This window comes from Urocitellus parryii, chromosome 3 (assembly GCF_045843805.1).
Source record: "Urocitellus parryii isolate mUroPar1 chromosome 3, mUroPar1.hap1, whole genome shotgun sequence".
In the NCBI taxonomy this organism is placed as follows: Eukaryota; Metazoa; Chordata; class Mammalia; order Rodentia; family Sciuridae; genus Urocitellus; species Urocitellus parryii.
In genome coordinates this window covers 116,328,165-116,349,754 of record NC_135533.1, presented here as the reverse complement: position 1 = coordinate 116,349,754, position 21,590 = coordinate 116,328,165, and the positions used below count along the sequence as shown (strand labels likewise).

General features: G+C 46.0%; 1 protein-coding gene across 2 annotated transcripts; it reads left to right on the top strand.

Moving 5' to 3' along the window:
• The first annotated feature begins 261 nt into the window (after positions 1 to 261).
• On the top strand, positions 262 to 11,629 carry LOC113196824 (SEC14-like protein 3). Of its 2 annotated transcripts, none has more exons than XM_026408918.2 (12): positions 262 to 389; positions 1,413 to 1,488; positions 1,731 to 1,774; positions 1,907 to 1,966; positions 3,206 to 3,394; positions 4,724 to 4,819; positions 5,475 to 5,535; positions 6,691 to 6,774; positions 9,181 to 9,287; positions 9,690 to 9,829; positions 9,915 to 10,084; positions 11,432 to 11,629. In XM_026408918.2, coding segments are annotated over exons 1-12 (1,083 nt in total). In that variant the 5' UTR covers positions 262 to 335; the 3' UTR covers positions 11,434 to 11,629. The 2 variants fall into 2 exon arrangements, with proteins under 2 accessions (XP_026264703.1, XP_026264702.1); XM_026408917.2 differs by having other exon boundaries at positions 10,926 to 11,629.
• The last annotated feature ends 9,961 nt before the right edge of the window (positions 11,630 to 21,590 follow it).

The following is a 21,590-nucleotide window of genomic DNA, read 5'->3' as shown; positions in this document are numbered from 1 at the left end:
ACAGAGGCATTGAAGCACTAACGGGGCCTCTTCAGGCATTCACTCTGGACCCCCCCAGGCCACAGAGGCCAGTCTCCTTCCCTCCCAGCTATCTCTACCTGGCAGGGGACCTCAGGCTCACCTTTGGTCCCTGCCTATTCCCCAGACCTGTCCCAGAGCCAAGCATGGGACCTCACTTAATCCCAGTTACATAACGTGCAATCTAAACAGTTGTCCTGGAGGAGGTGCCTGGAGCCACGCCCAGAAGTGGGGGCAAAAGGCCCCAGCTGCACTGGGGCGGACAGGCTTGGGCCTCTACCTACAGTAGCCACCACTCCTTAAGCTCAGCCAGCACCATGAGCGGCCGAGTCGGAGACCTGAGCCCCAAGCAGGCAGAGACCCTGGCCAAGGTGAGAATCCCTCTTCCTGGAGCCCCATGGGAAAATGGCTGAGGGTTGGGGTGGGAAGGGGTGGCCAGAACCCTGCCCTACTCTGTTGATTAAGCATATCTTTGGCATTGTCTCTTTGCTGTCACTTTCCAAAGGGTCAAGTTCCAAAGGAGCCCAGTAACATCAGCCCTGTCCAGGACAGGTACTGAGAGAAAAAAAAAAACAACAAAAAAACACTTCTGGCAATAGTCTGGGTGATGTCTACCCAAGATCAGGCCTGAGCCAGATCCTCATCCAAGAGCCAGACCCAATAGCTTTATCTAGCAGCCTCCTACCACCATCTTCTCCCTCCCAGGCCTCTTAGGTGGGGGCAAAAGGATGCTGTCAGTCTGCCCTGTAACTCTGTTCCCCCTATCTCCCTAAGTCCCTGAAAAGATGCCCATTCTCTAAGAGACAAATCAGAATGTGATGGCATGCCCACAGAATGGAGAAGGGAACATATAATCACTATAACCATTAACCATGTTTTTGTAAAAGATGGGAAGAAAAAGTCCTGGTGGGCTCACACATGGCGGGAACTAAGAATATATCCATACTCCGATCCACTTACCAGCCCAATCATTTATCCTTTCTTCCACCACCCATACTTCTTGCCACTCACCTATTCATATGTTCACTCCTATTTTTCATTCGCTCACTATCTCTCTGTCTTTTTACCTTCACATTTTTCCTTCTGCTTATTCACCTACCAATTCATCCAGCCATCTAGCCATCCACCGATATTTCATTCCTTTTTCTCCATTCATATAGCCACTTATTCATCACTTTATTCTTTTTCTACCCACGTACTCACCCATTAATCCTCCTTCCATTCGCCTACCTATTCAATGATCATCTCTCCTTCTATCCATCCATCAACCTTTCCCTTCATCAGTGTGAGTCAGACTCCAGGTGGAAGGGAAGGAGGGGCAATCACAAGAGCTTTAAGTCGGAAAGCCAAGGCCAATGTGAGAGAACAATTCTAACCAGCATCTCTCTTCCCAGTTTCGAGAAAATGTCCAGGATGTGTTTCCAGCCCTGCCTAACCCTGATGATTATTTCCTTCTTCGTTGGCTCCGAGGTGAGGGCAGAGGTGGGGAAATTCAGAATGAGGGGCAGCAAGAGAGGCCTGGTCAATAGCTTCAGAATGACAAATGGCTCTCAGGATCCGACCCTACTATCTTGCTTCTTATGTTCAGATCTAGGTCAGGGAAATAAGGTCCTACCCAGGCCCCCAGCATCCCCCATGGCCTCCACTGGCTAGAAGCAAGGCAGTCTATGTCCTGTCTTATATCTTTTTTTTTTCAATCCATCTTCCCACAGCTCGGAATTTCGACCTGCAGAAATCAGAGGCGATGCTCCGCAAGGTGCGACCAACCCCCTCTGGAGATCAGGGGACAGGTTTTATGTGGGGCAACCCATACCTCAGTCCCCTACTTTCAACTCCTTCTTGGTGTGCTGGAAATCTGGTGGGACCTTACCACTCCTTTCCTTTTCAGCATATGGAGTTCCGCAAGACCATGGACATTGAACACATCCTTGATTGGCAGCCCCCAGAGGTGAGTCAAATCCACACCCCAAACACCTCTGTTTTTTATGGGCATACCATCCAAGAAGCTTGTAGTCACTGGGGACCATGAGTGGAGAGCAAGGCTGAGAAACCTCTAGAATTCCTTGGGCCTAAAGGCTCCTCTTTTGTAATAAGGGGACCTTACAAGATTGAGGCTTGAGGTAAGAATTTATAAGCATGAGCTCATTTACATCACAACTCCATCAGATATGTGCTGTAATTTCCATTTTACAGAAAAGGACACTGAAGCCCAGCAAATGTTCAGCAACTTTCCCAAAGTCTCAGAGACCCAGAGTGGGACTGGGATTTGAACTCAGGCCCTTCTGGCTCCCCAAACTTGGGGGATCTCTGAATGCCATGGTTAGCTTGTTCTTCTGCACCCCTCCACACTAGGGCTTTACTCAAAGCATCCTGTTTGGGTGGGAAAAGAAACAGCCCACAAAAGTCCTGTTAAGATCAGGGACACCACTGGAGTTACGGTCATTAATCTACTGAGTAATGATCATAGCTCCACTTGTGGGGCATGTGCTCCAGGCCGGACTTTTTCCAATATTTTTTGGAGACTTTTTCAAAAGGAGGTAGAATAGACTCAGAGAAGTGATGTCACTTGTACTCAGAAAGGTTGTTTTAATTGCACAAGGACACACAGCGGAGAAGAAGCTGGGTCTGTATATGAACCAGATCTATTGACCTCCAGAATCCACATTCTCCATCACTAAGCCCAACTACTCTCCATGGAAAGGGATGTGGAAGATTTGGGGGGCAGAACCAACGATGCCAGGGGGAAGGAAGGACAGCAGAATAAAATAGACTTTATTTTTGCTGTATGTATCTACGTGACTGCATGACCAATGTGATTCTGCAACCTGTACACTCAGAAAAATGAGAAATTATACCCCCATCAGATTCAAATGTATGATATGTCAAGATCATTGTACTGTCATGTCATGTGTGATTAATTAAAACAAACAAACAAAAAAGAACCAACGATTCCAGAGGCCTTGAGCTAGGCCCAGCTGAGCCCTGGATTAGTTATTTATCTTGTGCAAACAAGTTCCTCCTCTTCAGAATGCTAGTTTTCTTATTTGGTAAATAGTGCCACCTTCCAAAGGAGGACCAGTGCTTTGCACTGTGGTGGATATAAGCTTGGACCCCACTGGCCAGCCAGGTCTAGGGGGTCTCCAGAGAAGTATAAAATGTCAAGTTCTGTGCACCTTTCCATGCATAGGTGATCCAGAAGTTCATGCCTGGGGGCCTGTGTGGCTATGATCGTGATGGCTGTCCAGTGTGGTATGACATCATTGGGCCACTCGACCCCAAGGGGCTACTCTTCTCAGTCACCAAGCAAGACCTGCTCAAGACCAAGATGAGGGACTGCGAGCGCATCCTACATGAGTGTGATCTGCAGACAGAGCGGGTGAGGCCCAGATCAGGTGGGGCAGGTGAGGCTGCCAGGGGGTGTGGTCTCAGGAACACACCTTTGCTGTCTACAGTCAAAAGCTCCTGGGTCAAACATCAGTTCTGCAGCTTACCAGCTGTGTGGCCCTGGGAAGTCGTCTCACCTCTCTGAGCCTCAGTTTCTTCACCTACAAAGCAGGGATAATAATAAACAGTGGTACAAAGTGTAAATGAGATAATGTAAGTACAAATGCTTGTTAATTTACAATGGGGTTACCTCCTGATTAGACCCCTTGTAATAAGAAAATATAAGTCAAATAGCATTTAATACACCCAACCTACATCAAAGTTTATCCTAGCCCACCTTAAACATGCTCAGAACATGTACATCAGCCTGCAATTGGACATTGTGAGAGAATACTGCATCACCAGCTTGGGAAAAGATCAAATTCAAAATACAGTTTCTGCTGAACACATGTTGTCTTGCACTTCTGTAAAGTCAAAAAATCATGAAGTGTAACTATCAAATTGGAGCCGTCTGTTTATGGCTTAGCACATAGGCCTAATACATATTTCTCAACCATGGTAATTATTGCTGTTCCCTCTGAGTCTTTGCTCTTGCTGTTCCTTCTATCTGGATAACTCCCTCCCCCACCAAACACATCTACCTCCTAAAACTTTCCTTTGCTCTCTCTTATCTATCCGAAGTCTCAAACTTAGATATTGCCTTCTCTGAGGCCCCAGGAGGGTTAAAAAAAAAAAAAAAAAACCTCTTCTATGTTCCAGAAACCCCTGGGCTGGGCTATTCCATCACAGCACTCATCATAGGACTAGGATGCTTTCATTGTTTTCATCTCCTTGATCAGATTACAAACTCTTTGAGGACCAGAACCGAGAATTATTAAGAATTATCCATTATACTCTCAATGTCTGGCACAATATAAAAGCCTAATGAGTAACAGTTGGACAAATGAATGGATGGATGGATGGATGGATAGATAAGTGGATTGATGGGAGAATTGGTTCATGGGTAGAAGGATGGATAGATACATGGCTTGGTGGAAAAACTGATGTTTGGGTGGTGAATGGATGGGATGATAGGTAGAAGGATAAATGGATTGATGGGAGAATTGATATACTGGGTGAGTAAAATAAATGGATTTCTGGGAGAATTGATCTATGGTTGGGTGAATGGATGGATGAGTGAGGAAATTCATTCATTCTTGTCTACCTTGTTCCTCTGCTGACTGAGTGGGGGACTGCAAGAAGCTTGAAGGGTCATGTGCTTGGGTTACCGTCTCCCAATCCTGCATCCTGAGCCCTGGAACTTTTTGTTCATCTTTCACAGCTGGGGAAGAAGATTGAAACCATTGTGATGATATTTGACTGTGAAGGCCTGGGACTGAAACACTTCTGGAAACCTCTGGTGGAAGTGTACCAGGAGGTGAGGAGAAGGCCTATGGGCACACTCCTCTGACTTGATTGGACAGCCGATTTGGCCTGCTACGACCTTGATGTTCACTCAGAGCCAAAGATTAGCAAAAAATGGTTGCCTTCCCAGATGCCATCACTGCCACTTGGAACCCAAAGGGTCTTAAATATGCTTCCCAAAAGATTCCATAGAGAAAAACTCAGGGACAATGCTATATTTAGATCCCAGGGGCCCACTTCCAGCAAACTCTTCCCAGCCCTGTTGTGCTACGCACTGAGACTCAGACAAGTCAGTTCACCTCCCCATGCTTCCGTTTCCTCACCTCCCGAGTGGGGATAGTGATGTAGGGTTACCACAGTAAGTTGCTATATAAAGTATATACATAGTGCTGGGTAAATTGTGAATATTTCATAAAAAGCAATCCTTACTATTATTATATATATATTATTATATGTTACTGTAACATTTACTCTTAAAATTATCATATACTTGTTATTAGAGTGTGGTTATAACAGTCTTGAGAAGGAAGGTCCCCCATAGAAGCCAGTTAAGGTGATGACAAGAAGGAATACCCTCTAGAGCCCTCTTCCATAAAGGAGATTGAAAAGGAGATGAGCATATGAGAAGATGAAGCATGATCCCTGATGGGGTTTTCTTGGTTCTGCAGTTTTTTGGCCTCCTTGAAGAAAATTACCCAGAGAGATTGAAATTCATGCTCATCGTGAAAGGTGTGTGGCAACTGACTTCACTCATCTGTGCCTCCATTTCTTCATCAGGACCATGAGGATGATAACAGTGCCCTTGTCCCAAGGTTCTTGTGAGGCAGGTTGGTGGTGGCTTGGCTGCTCATAAATCCCTGGCATACAGTAAGTGTGCAATAAGTGGTAATTTCTACGGGTGGCCTTCCTGTCATAGGAAGCAGCTCTAACCCACAGTGATCTCTCCTTTCCCAGCTACCTCCAGCAATTTTGCCTTTCTGGTTTGTTGCCTTTGGGAGCCTCTATTCTTAGGTGTGCTTCTCCTATTTCCCTGGCCAACTTATCTGTTCCTTGAGGGCTGGACCTCTGAATCTATACTTCTGTTGTATTCCGTACAGACCTGGCACTGTGGGGGGTTCTCACTATGTATTTGGATAGTTGTTATTGGGGTATGTGGGTAGATGGAAGGATGGGTATATAGTGAATGGTTGCTTGATTGTTTGTTAATTGGGCTGCTTAGTTGGTTATGCAGTTGACCGGTCAGTTGGTTACCCAATTTGTTGACCAATTAGTGGTTGGTTGGAGAGTCAGTTGTCAGCTTGATTGAGAGAGTTTGTTTTCTGTTTTTCTAAATTTTAATAACAATATGCATTAATTTTACAAGTAGGAAAGACAATAATTTTGGTTGATTGGTTGTTTGGGTGGCTGGTTGGCAGGTTGGTTAGTTGGCTCATCTTGGACGGTTGGCTGACTGGAGAGAGCAGATGGTTGTGTGGTTCAGTTGTTATTCAGTTGGCTGGTTGGTTTGCTGTCTGGCTGATTTGCTAGGTGATAATTTGACTATTCAGTAGGTTGGCTGGTTGGTTGGATGATCAGAAGGTGAATTGTTAGACTATTTGTTGTTGGATACTTGGTTGACTGGTTTATTAGTTGACCAAATGTGTGGCTGATTAGGAGGTTGGATGTTTGCCTCTTTTGTTAGTTGGATGGGTGGTTGATAGATTAAATGATTGGTTAATTGACTGTTTGTTGGCTGGCTGACTGATAGGTTGGGTGGTTTATTGAGTGAAGGGCCTTAGAAGTGGCCAGGGTTAATAATTATGACTCTTCTATATCATCAACTATAAGCATTATGGAAAGAGTGGACCAAAGATATTCTTTTCTCCTTATTTCTATCTTTTCCAGCCACGAAACTCTTCCCTGTGGGCTACAACCTCATGAAGCCCTTCCTGAGTGAGGACACTCGCAGAAAAATTATAGTGTTGGGAAGTAAGTTGTTCTGCCACCATTCCCTGAATCCTATACATGAGCTTTGAAGTGAGATTGGTCCATAACCCCATTCAGAACTTGTTACATCACCTAGAGTCACAGTCTCCTGTTCCCAAAAGTGAGTGGATAAGTGGATCTTACCCTATGGAGTCTATTCGGTGACCTACCCCTTTGGTGAATAAAGCATCCACACACCTTAACTTATCAGTTTCAGTCTGGTTGCAAGTCAACCTCTGGTCTATGGGCCCAGTTTTCTTTCAACACTCACAACCTCATTACTTTAAAGGCACCCTAGACTGAGGAAGATGAGAAAGAAGAACAAGAAGAGCAGCTATGATTCAGAGAAGGAAGGTCCAATAAGAAGGGATTGACTGTATATGGTAATGCACACCTGTGATCCCAGCTACTCAGAAAGCTGAGGCAGAAGGATTACAAGTTCAAGGCCTCTCACACAATACCATAAAGGGGACTGTATAAATAAGCAGTGATGTAGCCATTTGATGAATTATGGACAGCCATGAAAAATAATGCTGTGAGTGAATATTTAATGTCGTAGGAAATGTCAATAAGTGAAAAAACGAAAGTCGTTATAAAGTGGTGTGGGCAGTAAAATCTTATCTTTATAAAAACAAGTGTACCTTGGTTTGGCATGGTGGCACACATCTGTAATCCCAGTGGCTTAGAAGGCTGAGGCAGGAGGATTGCAAGTTCAAAGCCAGCCTCAACAACTTAGCAAGGCTCTAAACAACTCAGTGAGACCTTTTCTCTAAATAAATACAAAAAAGGGCTGGGGGTGTGTCCCACTGCTTAAGTGCCCCTTGGTTCAATTCCAGGTACCAAAACAAACAAACAAACAAACAAACAAATAAATATATGTTAAATACACATATTTTTTTCTAGAAGGGAATACAATACAATATTGATTTTTTTCAGTCCTGGGGATTGAACCCAGGGATGCTCTACAACTGAGTTATGTCTCTAGCCCTTTTTTAAAATTATTTTTACACAGGACCTAGTTTAGTTACTCAGGCTGACCTCAAACTTGCAACACTCTTGCCTCAGCCTCCTGAGTAGCTGGGATTATGGGTTTGTACCACTGTACCCAGCTGAATATTGATTTGTTGGTGGCAAGACATCATGTATTTAATGTTATTATTTGTATTTTTCTGTTTTCTAAATTTTAATAACAATATGCATTAATTTTACAAGTAGGAAAGACAATAATTTTTAAAAGTGACAGAGTGAGAGAAAGAAGAGAAATGGCTCATAAACTCAAACCAATGACCCCGAACTTGGAGGATAATATCTCCCAAGCAAAATGGTCAGATCACAGAATCAGGAAAACTGAGGACCTAAGAGTAGATGTGGAGGTCCTGTAAATTCTTACTTTCTCTCCCTTTTCAATACCCAAGTTTCTGCCTCTACCCAGTTCCATTAGGATGAGCAGTGGATCACAAGATAGCCTGTTTTGATAACCTCAGACTCTTGCCTTTGAAACCTGCCACATCCTGAGCAGTATGGGCTACTTCCACACTCTGGGCCCCAAGTCTATGGCCTCTGCCCCTCTTGGTGTCCCAGAGGCTCAGTGCCTTTGGCCCTAGTGTTCCAAGCATTATGGCATTTGCCCTTATCCCACTGGACGGAAGGAATATCCTCTGACCATGGGGGTTAGCCTGAATTAGCCATAGGACTGAGCATGGCATCACCCCAGGACTTGGAGCTTTGCATAGAATATAAATGACAGTAATTGGCACTATGCATTATACACTATGGTTGTGGTGATTAAGGGGCTAGGAGTCCCTCCAAAGGCTCAGAGCTGCCCATCCCCCACCAAGAGGTTTAACTTAATCACTGAATGAGTTGATGAGGACCTCAACAAGGTCCTGGTCCTCATAGGTCTTTAAAGTCTCCTTGAGAGCTGGGCATAATGACACATGCCTATTATCCCAGCTTCTTGGGAGACTAAGACAGAATAATTGCAAGTTAGAGGCCACTCTCTGCAGTTTAACAGGATACTGTCTCAAAAAAAAAAAAAGATTTGGGGAAGTTGTTCAGTGATAGAGCACCCTTGGTTTTAATCCCCAGCACTATGAAAATCAATCAGTAAATAATTTAAAAAATTAAAGTCTCCTTGATACAATTAAACAACTTTTAGCTTTATTGCTCATAACTGGGAGACCTTGAAGAATGTGCAAACCTGTAAGCCAATGAGAAGACATTTCCAAAGCAACAAGATGCTGGGAAAGACACTTCCTACAGCTGAGGCCTAAGAGGCTGGGGAGTTGGCCCTGGCAGCCTAGCTCCTATAGAGTTTGGAGAAGCAAGTTTGTGGCGTCCTGGAGGGTGTAGGAGGCTGATTGGTTCTCTCTGTGGTTGGTAATCACCCTTTAATCTCCCTGCCCCTAGACAGCTGGAAGGAAGGTTTGCTGAAACTCATCAGTCCTGAGGAACTGCCTGCCCATTTTGGGGGAACCATGACTGACCCAGATGGAAACCCCAAATGCTTAACCAAGGTACAATGAACTCAAGGACAGGGCAGGGTTAGGGAGTAGGGCTGGGTTCCTTTCTCACTTGTTCATTCCACAGATATGTGTGCATAGACACTGGTGTGGGGAAACCAGATGTTGAGCTGGACAGCTGCAGGCATGCCTTTATGAGGGTTCTGAGAAGCTGTGTAGGCAAATAGAAAATAAGGGAATTTTGACCCAGAAGGATCAGCTAGAGATGGAAGCTCCCATAGGAGGCCCTGTCCCAGCTTGGGGGGGGGGGGTCAAGAAAAGCTTCAGGGGAAGGCAAGGTGGGGACAGGATGAGCAGGATACTTCCTGGAGATGGGGACATTGTCACAGGCCAGAGAAACAGCATGAACAATGGCCAGGAGAGGGGAGCAAGCCCCCTCCCATCCTATGTCTGCAGATCAACTATGGTGGGGAGATCCCCAAGTCCATGTACGTGCGGGACCAGGTGAAGACTCAGTATGAACACTCAGTGCAGATCAGCCGTGGCTCCTCACACCAGGTGGAATATGAGATCCTGTTTCCAGGCTGTGTCCTCAGGTAGGGAGAGGCCACAGTCCCACCCCCAGCTGGGCCCTAACCCCTCAATACCTATCAGACTGAGCAGCAACCTCTCCCCTCATAGGTGGCAATTTTCATCTGATGGAGCTGATATTGGATTTGGGGTTTTCCTGAAGACCAAGATGGGGGAGCGCCAGAAGGCTGGAGAGATGACAGAGGTGCTGACCAGCCAGCGCTACAATGCCCACATGGTGCCTGAAGATGGAAGCCTCACCTGCTCAGAGGCTGGTGTCTGTAAGTCTGGGCATGGTTTCAGAAGGCAGGAGCCACCTGTCCTATAGTTGAGGAGAGGAAACAGGAGCAGTGACACCTCCCCACATAAGGACACACAGCCTAGGTTAGTGCTACTTAATCACACTTTCATTTACTAGGGCCATACCCATGAACACCTGCCTTGTACCAAAAGCCAGAGACACACAGGTCCTGAAGGGATTGAGGGCCACAGGATATAGGCAAGGGACAATAGGGTGGTGTAAATTTTCCTGCGAGGAAACTGGAACTCTGGAGAAGAGAATCAATTTGTGCAGAGCCACAAAGCTGAATGGGATCCCAGGGTTCCACCTTAGCCTCAGTGTAGCTGTATAACCCATGCAAAATTTGACTGATCCGGGAAGGACTCTTGGTTTGCTCACCTGTAAATCTGAGTTTGTAACTCTTGCCTCTCGGGGTGATTGAGAGAAGACAAAGGGTATGCAGCAGACCTGACTCAGCATCCACTCTGTCCAAAGGGATTGGGAGGCCTCTGATGCTCCCAGTTGTCTCCCCTTGCATGACCATCATGTGAGCATCCAGGTGTAGAAACAATGAAATATAATGATCATTGTTCTCCTTGCCAGTTGATGCAACTAAAGACAGGCTTGGGCACATGCCAGGAGGACACATAGCCTAGGTTAGTGCTGCTTACAGGCTCTGCTCAGGGGTTTCAGTTCCAAAGGGGAGGTAAAAATCATGGTGAGAACTTGGGCCAGCCTGATAAAGTCCAAAGGAACACAAGCCCATCTTCCCTCACAGTCAGGGCAGGGTTGCAGAGAGTGTGAAGCCAGGCTCAACTGCCTATTTCCCATCTGTCCCCCAGATGTTCTGCGCTTTGACAACACCTATAGCTTTGTCCATGCCAAGAAGGTCAGCTTCACAGTGGAGGTGCTGCTCCCAGATGAGGGCATGCAGAAATACGACGAGGAGCTCACCCCTGTCTAAAGGGATCCCCATTTCTCAGAGACCCTTAACCCTCTGTTTTTGCTCTATAGACCTTGCCCCCCAATTCCCTGAAACTGATCATTAGATTTCCTGACTGTATAACATTAATGAGTAGAGAAAGAGCTACCCTAGGGAAGAGTCATTCATCTGCTGGAGTCAGATCAGGGAAGGTTTGAAAGGCACAGCCTTGGAGGGTATCAAGAGAAGAGGAAGAAGAAAGAGTAAATGCAAGAGATGGATATCACTGAAACCCAATAATAGGGAAATGAACCTCCTAGCCTTCATCTTCACCCATCCTAAGGTGTTTGTGTGTGCTTGAATTCCTTTCTTTATCTAAGCCCCCTTTTCTTCCTCTCCCTATATATGCTTATTGTATACTTGCAGAATCAAACAGAAGACCAGAAGGTAGGAAATGGGCAATTCATGGGTGTGCATAACAAGGAGGAACCGCTATGGGGCAAGTTTCAGCACCTTGGACAGGGGTAGAGGTGTGCCAGGGATGGACTCTCTGCTGGGACCCAGGGAGCCTCAGGCACAAAAACTATGATAGGAGATGCCTCCTTCAGACCTTCTCCCATCCATCACTTCACCTCCTTCCTTTGGAGAACTCAGCTTATATTTTAAGTAATTAAAGGAACACTTCTCAAAGCAAAGAATCCCATCTGACTAGCTGCTGCCTGGCATAATAAAAGCAAATCACACCTATCATTTGGTGAGTGTTCTCTATGCAACAGACATTGTTTCAAATACTTTCTGAGCTTAGTCATTTCATTCTAACACCATCCCCAAGGCCATGGATGAACATCAGTAGATGCCAAGAGGCACATTTCAAATCTTGGCTCCAACCAGGGCTTTAGGCTCCCTGCACTGCCTCTGCCTCCTGGTAGTAGCAAGTCCCCCTGCTCAGTTGCAACAGAGCAGCCTTGACGAATGATGGTACCCAACAGCACTGCTCACATCTACCTTAGCTCCCACAACACAAGATGTCTACACCCACATCCTCCAACCCTGATGATCCAATGGGAAAAGGCCAGACAACCCTATTCTTCTATCCTGTACCAGTGGTAATAATCTATCCTCTTTTGAGGACACTTGTGACATGCTTGGACCAAATTGTGGGTGCTGCCACCATCTTTGAAGAAGATAAACCTGTTTCCCTGTTTATTTCCAGCCCCCCCACCTCCTTCCTTTGTCATCCCTCCACTGCCTGCACCTTATCTGGGAAGAACAGCTTATCCTCTGCTAAGCATTTTCACAGCCCAAGTGAGTAGGTCCAAACCAAAGCAAGCTCAGACCAGACACACACAAAAGAATCTTGGTCACCAATAACAAAGTCATCAAAGCTGTCTTCTATATATAACTACATCAATAATGACCAAGGGCAACTAGCCAGACCTCTACACACAGCTATGCCATTGGCCCAGCCAACCCAGACTGCAAAATCCAGATCTCTGGCTCTCAACACTTGCAGCTCTACAGGCCCCCTATTGAAGACAAGTATGCACATCCTTTGGGAGTGATTTAGAAGCTGACTCTGGGAACCCACATATTTATCCACATAGAGGTTAATGGTGCAGTTCAACATGAGTTGTATGCTGGCTTCTAGGGTCAGCCATGAACCTTCCAATAGGAAAGCAGGGAGGTATCTAGGGGAGGAGGGTTGTCCTTGACAAAGATCAGCATCATTCTTCAGCAAGTACACAGCCATAATTCCATTTATTCTTCAATGGTTCCTAAATGGGTGATAGAGGCTCAGAGTGGTAGGTGAGATTTAATTCACTTAACTCTTACCTACCAAATAGGTGCTGTCGCAACAAGTTGGAAACTGAGGTCAGAAGCAATAGAGGCTGGCAGGTGGCCCCCACTCTGCTCTCCTCTTCTTCAGGCAATACTTTAAGGGTCCACAATGATCCATCTACCTCTTTACACACATTAGTCAGAATCCACCAGGCAGTGCTGAAGGGCCACCTGCAGGGGCTGTAGGTAATAGATGAAGTCTCCCTGGCTGGAGTGGTTCCTAGGAGTGCCAGCTGTGTCAAAGCTGTTTGCCTCCTACCAAAGCAGCAGCCTCCACAGGGAGGCCCAGCAAGTTCCCACCACCAGACTGAAGAACAAGCCTTTGACAAGTTCTCCCAAGGGAGGTTATAAGAGTGGATGGGCAGAAAGAATGCCCCTCAAATAACCTTGAGCAGCATCAAGTATCATCATGGCTGCCATTAAAGTCCTGCCATACACTTTTTGGAAACCTCAAGATGATTCCCATTTTACAGATATAGAGAACAAGGCTAGGAATTCCTGCTGTTATCTGCCTGCGATTACATACTATTGTGAGTTGCAGAACTCAGGTTCACAATTCTAAAAGAGGGTTCTTCCAGAAATATTTAAAGGTTAGAGGAATCTCGGCAGATTCAGATAATACCAAGTGGTATTAACATGAAACTAGTTCACATTTAACCTCTCCCTACTTTTTGTGTGAGCAACTGAGCTGTGTGTAAGTGGACTCAACCCCTACATGACCCTCAGTTAATTCTGTTTCTTATTTGAGCTCCTGACCACTTTGCCAAGCTGCCCCTAAGAGGGGTTTTCTGAACTCAGAGGGCCTAGGGCAGATTCAGGAAGGGAAAGGAGTTTGGATTTTTTTAAAAGGAAATTTTAAGGCATTAGTTTAGTGTTTGCTGAGTACCTTCTATGTGCTAGGCTCTACCTAAGAGGCCAGGGTTTCAGGGTCGGGGTGGGCCTCTGTCCCCAGTGTTGGATCTGGCTGGGAAGCCCTAGCCTCAGGAAGCAGGTCTGCCCTGGACTCCAGCCCTAATGGCTCCCCAGATGCACTGTGAGGATCAGAGGAGAGGAACAGGAGGCCCAGGGTGCTGGCGGTCTCACCTCTCAATGGGAGAAGCAGCAGGGACTCCAGGGAGATAAGGGAATCTCAAGGCACCTGGTGGAATGACTCAAAGCCCATCAGGAAGGAAGCCTCTTCCAGTTTATATCCCCAGATGTGAAGACCAGGTCCTGCTGTGGCTCAGGACTGCCTGGCATAGTGTTTATCCCGGAGTGGGTGCACCAGGTACATGGCTGGCAGGGAAAGGCTCAGCTCAGGGACAGAGAGGGCAGCAAGGAAAAAACCCCTTCACCTCACCTCCCAAGAGCTCCATTGCCCATATCTTACCAAACAGCAAAGCTACAGAAACCATCAGAATCTTCAACCCTTGAAGAAGCCATAGTGAAAAGAAAAATTGCCTGCCACCCATAAGTCTCCTTAAATTGGCCCTTATAACTCTTGTGGGTGGGAGAGTGGGATGGACACAATGATGAAGAGTACTGTTTATTCATACAAATAAGAGCATGGTGGTCACCCTTAGGTGCACATTTATGGATCAAGGAGGGGTCATGGCAAGCACCATCAGATCTGGTCCTTGAATGCTGAAGAGAGAGGGAAATGGAGTTGGAGAGGATGTTCTTGATAGGGGGCATGGGCTAAGCAAAGTCACAGAAGTAGAATGTGGAGAGCACATCCGGAGAATGGCAAGGAGTTGCAGGGATGCAATGATATGGAGAAAGGGTGTGTCATGGTGAGGGATGAGACTGCCAAAGCTGGCTGAGTTGTTCGACTGGATCCTGGGAGCCCTCAGGAGTCCTGGAAGGACAAAAGAGGGACTTGGAAAGACTCAGCCACCAGCATGATCAGATCAGAAGAAAGGTTCTTTAGGTGCTGATCACTTGAGGAGTTTCCAAGCTGTTTATTCATACAAATAAGAGCAGGATGGTCTGTTGGTGAGCCTGGCTCTCAGCCTACGTGGAGGAATGCTTATCTTGATCATTGTGCGGCAGGGAAGTCCTAACACAGAACGCTATGTTTTGGGACAGAGTGCTGTCAGAACTCTGGCAAGCATCATTTCCTTGCTCCTTAGGCAAGGAGTTATTCCCCTGTTGGTACAAGGTCAGCCTATGTGGCAATTTCTGAACTCTTGGTGTCTGGACTCCCATAAGATGATATGTTGTGTATCACCTCTGGCCTATCATGATTGTTATATGTAAATCGGCACATACCCATTATAAAATCTATTCTTGCTTCACAATAAAGCAGATGCCATTCTCTGAAACTGTCTCCGGAGGGGTTTCTCCATGTCCCCAAGCTCCCCACAGTTGATGCTGGAAGGACAGGCCCCTCAACAGTGGTCATCCTCAGATGCCCATTTCTGGACCACCATCCAATTATTTTCTCTGAAGTGGAATCCCTGAACCATATAATTGACATTCTTTATGTGTCAAGAACAATCCAATCACTCGCTCTTGAAGTGGATGTCTTTTGCCATAATAATAATAGCCATATCTGTGAAGCCCTCACTCTGAGTCTCTGCCTGGCTATATGTTCATCCAATCAATTCTTCTGTAAGGGGAATTGTATAGCAAAGAAACCAAGGCAGTGACTTCAACTCCAGGAAAGAGGGACCTAGAAATACCCATCTAACTACTAGATTGTGAATATTAAATTAACCGTATCACAGCAAGCCCTTAGGACCATAACTGGCATCACTAAGAGCAGTTAACTAATAAATGTTATCAGAAGAAATGACTAGTTTGAATTAAAGTTTGAATTTTGTGAGGTGCTTCTCTCTTGTGGTGATTCTGAGCATTGCATGAAACCCGCTGCTCAGGAGATCCAACTTCCAGCATGCTCCAGGAAAAAAGCCATTAAACCTGGGGGAGGAAAAAGATAACTCTGTTCTCTCTATACAAGTAGTGTTAGGTGCAGAACAGGCTGAATAAATTGTCTGCAGGGCATGCCAAACAAAGTTAGCTGCAGGATGACCTGGCTTCTCAAACCGTCTGTCTGGTTCTTTATCACCTGTTTGCTTCAAGCCCAAAAGCCCAAGCCCCTGCTCAAGGCTGAACACTCAACCCGCCACTCAAGGCTGAACACTTAACCCTCCTTGTGCCAACAAGGCAGCTTGCAGACCCAGAGACCCCATTATATTTGGGCTATAAAAACTCCCTCGTGCCGGGCCCCCTCTCTCTCTTGCTCTCTTTCTTGCTCTCTCTCTTACTCTTGCTCTTTCTCCTCCTCCTCCTCCTCCTCCTCCTCCTCCTCCTCCTCCTCCTCCTCCTCCTTCTTCTTCTTCTTCTTCTCTCTCTCTCTCTCTCTCTCTCTCTCTCTCTCTCTCTCTCTCTCTCTCTCTCTCTCTTCTCCTCTTATTCATTGCTACAATAAAGATCTCTTGGTGCTCTGAGTGTTGTGGTCACTTTCCTTTCAAGTAGGGGTGTTTCCCATCAACTCATACCAGGGTGTAACAATTTAAGATCACAACAAGACTTCCACCTTCTATTTGGTTGACCTCTTTGCACGCTTCCCCACCCAGCAAAAGGAATAACCCATCAGCACAGAACTGCCCATCACTAAGAGCTGCCTTTCTGTAAAAAGGCTGGCTGAAGAGAGGGCTTCCCACCTCTACAGGGAGGAAGTGTCTGTAGGAGGGATTCTAGCTCCATGGATGCCCCTAGAGTTGCCAGATAAAATATAGGATGTGTGGTTTAACATATCTCGTGCAATGTCAGGAACATACTTCTAAAAGATTCCTTGTTTATTTAAAATTCAAATTTAATTGTGCCCCTTATTATTTTATTTTCAAAAGTGGGCAATCCTATCCCTGGAGATTTGGTGCAGAGGTAGGGGCTACGCTGCCTGAGAGGAGGCAACTACCCCATTTTATGCCTAGTGCTTTAGGTGTCTTACTTCAGTCCAAGCTGGTGGGAGTCATCTCCATCTTATCCTCCACCGCACTATGAGGTCACTGGAGCCCTGGCTGGCTGGAAAGACACAGGACTGCTGTTACAGGGCAGAGACCTATCATGAAACTGAGGCAGTGCAGAGACCTCATTTCAAACCCCCAATTCTTGTGATCATACCAGAAAGATTTCAGACATGTCACTCAGAGTAACAGGAATGAGTTTATCAAAAAGGGATAGGAAATGGAAAAGAAGAACACTCAAGGGAGAGAGTGGGTCTCTCAAGAGAAGGATGCTATGCCCCTCCTGCCCTCGAATTTTATTGAGAGTTCTAGGGAAGTTTCCAGAGTCCCGACAATTCCACATTCTGACATTTGACTGGCAGCATAGGAAGTGCATGGACCATCTCAAAGAGATGATGTGGTGCTCACAGAGGAAATTGAGTCCCCCTGGTTTTGCCCCCTTAATTGATTTATTACACTTCAAATAGTCCTCAACAAGTTTTCTTGGTGAGGAGTCTTGATGTTTCAGTTGCCAGGGTGATTGGGGGTTGTTAGTTTCAGTGATAAGGGAGGGACCAGCCATCAGTAGTGTAATGATATGAACTTAAAACAATAGTTTTTCTTAATGTGATATTATTATGACTAGGAGATATTTTAACATAGTAAACCCCCATCTCTGACGTGTTTATCTGTGAGATAAGGCTCTCTGGGGTTTTCATTGTCTTTTCCCTGTTCACCCATTTACAATTCACAATCTACCTAACAGCTACTGTGTGGAGGGTCCTGGAGAAGACCTGACCACAGGTTTTCAGAGTGGGAGCCAAGACTACAGGCTGCACAGTGGCAGAGGGGAACTGAACTGGAGAGAGCCTGATGAATCCTCCATAGGGATTCCTGCTCTCAGAGGCCAGGTGACTTCTCCAGCCACACATCACTCACAGTGGCTTCCCTGTCCATTCTCCCATGCTGATGTCTGGGGGCTGCCAACTTACTTTGGGGTAAGCCTGACCCTCTTTTTGCAAGCCTCTGATGCACTGCAGGTGCAGGGGAGCCTGGTGGGCTGGTCTCACCTGAATCTGGAGGAACCTGACATGGTGAGGTTGTAGAGCTGGGGCCTTGGGAAACTGAGGCAGTGAAAAAAACCCTCCCCCTTCAAACCCTGATTCTTGTGGTCAAGTCAGCAAGATTTAAGACGGGTTGCTTAGAGTAACAGACATGAGTTTATTGAAGGGATAGGAATAGAGAAAGGAGACACTCTCAAGGGAGAGGGTGATCCTCTCAGTGTCCCTCTCCTGGATTCCAGTTTTATTGGAGATCCCAGAGATTTTTCCAGAAAGCCCCGCCCAGTTCCACATCTTGATTTTTGACTGACAGCAGAATGACATCAGACTTTCAAGTCCCATCTGCCCTGACAACTAAAGGTCACCTTGACCCATGCTTTCCAGATCAAATCATATTCTTAACCATAAATTCTTACAGATTTTATAGTTAGAAGGAATTATCCTTCCCCTGAGCTTCAGGATGTAGTCTATGAAAAGTTCACAAAAGTCTCCCACTTCAGGGTAACTTGGGTTCCTCTTATGGACATTATTTGGGGCCTGCATTTCTCCTGCAGATAGCAGGTGTTTACTGAGGAATGTGATATATCCCATCCACCTAGGCCAGGAAGGGCTGATGGAAAATTGCTTTTTTGTGCTTCTTGGAAAAGAAAGCCTGTGGGGGTCAGCACAGCAGGCCCATTTTATAAAATTATTCCCTTAACTTCATGTTTCACCACTGGCATCTGTCTGTCCCCTATCAGTGATGGTAAATAAATGAGATAGATAGTAAAAATAGAGGCAGGCAGTTAGGGCAATGGGCCCCCAAATGGCTTCTCTAAATGTAAAGACCCTTCCGTGAAATTAACCTGTAGAAAAATTCCAAACATTCTATTCAACTCCTTTATCCCAGAACAGCAGGAAAAGGAAAGTGGAATAGACCTGAGTGATGACTACAGACTCAAGGGCTAAAAGGGCCCAACCAATCAGAAGGTCATGGACCAATAACCTTAACACTTTTCTAATGCCTGTTTGGAGGAGATAGTGCTCAATGACCCTACCTGGTAGCTATATTAACCACTAGTCCAGCAACCTGCTCTCAGGTTCCCCTTGCCCCATGAGAGTTATGTTTCTTTTCTTCCCACTTGAATAAATTCTACTCTTGCATTCCCACCCTCCATTGTTTCATTTGTTGGATTTCATGAAGACAAAAACCTGGAAAGAAGTCACCAGCATCTGGGCACAGTGGCGCCTGCCTGTCAACCCAGCAACTCAGGAGGCTGAGGCAGGAGAATCACAAGTTCAAAGCCAGCCTTGGCAACTTAGTGAGGCTCTAAGTAATTTAGTGATAACCTGTGTCAAAATAAAAAATAAATGAGAGTTGGGGACTTAACTCAGTCGTCAGGTGCCCCTAGGTTCAATCCCCAGTACCAAAACAAAACAAAACCATCACCACCAAACCATCACCACCAACAACAAAAAAGGCATTGGCAAGCGACTGGGGTCTCCTTGAAACACTAGAGCACTATAAACATAGACCTTGCTCAATGCCTGCTCAAGAATCTGGTCCTGCCAGCTGAGGCCAGAGGCACTCCCTGAAGTTGCTGCAGAGGGTCCACTACAGGAGCAAAGGCTGAGAGTCCAGTTTCAATGGCATCCCCCAGCTGCCATATGAGTACCTCAGTCTTCAGAGTCCTGAAGAGGAGAGAAATCCCTCCCAGAATTTTCCTGTGGCTTTGTAGCATCTTTGTGGCATCTCCTGAGCTGTTGGGCTTTGGGGGGATTCTTGGCTGGCCCATTTCTTTGGCAGCTGACAGCTCAAAGGGGGTGGAAGCACAGAGCTGAAGCAGATCTTGGCCCATCTCCTCCACTTTGACCCAAGCCATAAGGTGATCTCACCAAGACCCTGACCTGGCCCCTAACAGCCCAGATTAACTGCCACCTACTGTAGATTATTAGTAACTGCTTCAATTTGTGACCTGCCTGCCAAGAGGTGAGCCGGGGCTTTCATCATTCCATTTAATCTTTCTAACAAAAATCCTATGTAGGGCTGGGGAGGGATATGGTTCAGTGGTACAGTGCTTTCCTAGCATGCATGAGGCCCTGGGTTCAAGCCTAGCAACACACACACACACACACACACACACAACCTATGTAATAGATGAAGAAACTGAAGCTTGCAGTCACATAGGTGCAGTCAAATCCAGTACAATTGCCTCTTGGTATCTGAGTAGGACTGGCTCCAGAACAACAAATTCTATTTGCAAATAACCCCCACACATCCTCCTGTAGACTTTAAGTCATTTCTAGATTACTTATAATACCTAATACAATCTAAATGCTATGTAAACAGTTGTTATATTATATTGTTTAAGGAAAAAAGAACCCAGGAGTACTTAACCACTGAGCCATATCCCCAGCCCTTTTTGTTTATTTTGAGACAGTGTCTCTCTAAGTTGCATAGGGCCTTGCTAAGTTACTGAGGCTGGTTTTGAGCCCATGATACTTCTGCCTCAGCCTCCCCAGTCGCTGGATTACAGATGTGCACCACTGTGCCCGACAATGTTGTTAATTTCTTACTGTGCTTAATTTATAAATTAAACTTGATCATGGGTATGTGTATATATAGGGGGAAAACACATTACATAGAGGGTGTAGCACCATCTATGATTTGAAGCATCCTTAAAATGTATCCCCTTGGATAAGGGAGCACTACTACATTCTGTTTACTAGAAATAACAAAATGATATTGTGCTACGGTGTACTGCTTCCCAACACTGTGTTCAGTGATTTCATGTAGGCAGTTGAAAGAGAAGATGATGGGAGCATTTACACTGTGGAAATTGATAAGTTAGGATCCCTCTGCCCTGGAGAAGCCAGTGGTTAAACATAATCATCCACTGGCCTTTCTGCCAGCCCAGGACGTAGGGAGATACAGCACCATCCCTTTCCAGACCCAAATTCATAGGATCAGAGAAGGGAAGTGGCCTGACAGAGGCTTCACAGCATACAAGGTCACAGATAAGACCCAGACCTGGTTTGTTCTTCCCTCCCCCAAAGCAGCCAGGTAGGGAGATGGGAAGTCACCTGTCTGGAGCACTCCTGGATTTCTTCCCGCCTCTCTGGCTGCTAATCCTGCCCTCGACTCTTAGATTTAGACCCTCCTCTCTCTTGCCTGGCTGCTTCCACTCATTCCTGTAGCTTTTGTCCCCAATATTCTGCCATTACATCTTATTCACCCTCCAGACTTGGGTGAGAACAGCAGCCACTAGTTGCCCCTTCTTATGGTTTGAGCATGTCCCCCCCAAATTTATCTGTTGGAAACTTAACTCCTCCACATGGCAGTGTTGGACTAGGTGTGGCCTAATGGGAGGTGTTTTGGTCATAGGTGGAGCCTTCCTGATGGATTCATGCCTTTCTGTAGAATGGGTTAACTATTGCAGGAGTTCAGACCCTTTCTCCTGCTTATGCAAATACCCAGCTGCCTTCTGCTTTCTGCCACGAACTGAAGCAGAAGCTGAAAAGATGCCAGTGCCATGTTCTTGGACTTCCCAATCTCCAGAACTGTGAGCCCCAGTAAACCTCTATTCTTAATAAATTACCTGATCTCAGGTATTTTGTGATAGCAACAGTAAACAGGACACCCCTCTCCAAGCTTTTCTAACATCTTCAATTGTCCAGCACAGAGTTCAGACTCCTTGCCATGGGACTTTGTGTGATCTGGATGATACCCTATTGCCCATCCCATAACACCTTTCTTATATCCCCACCCAAATCTTC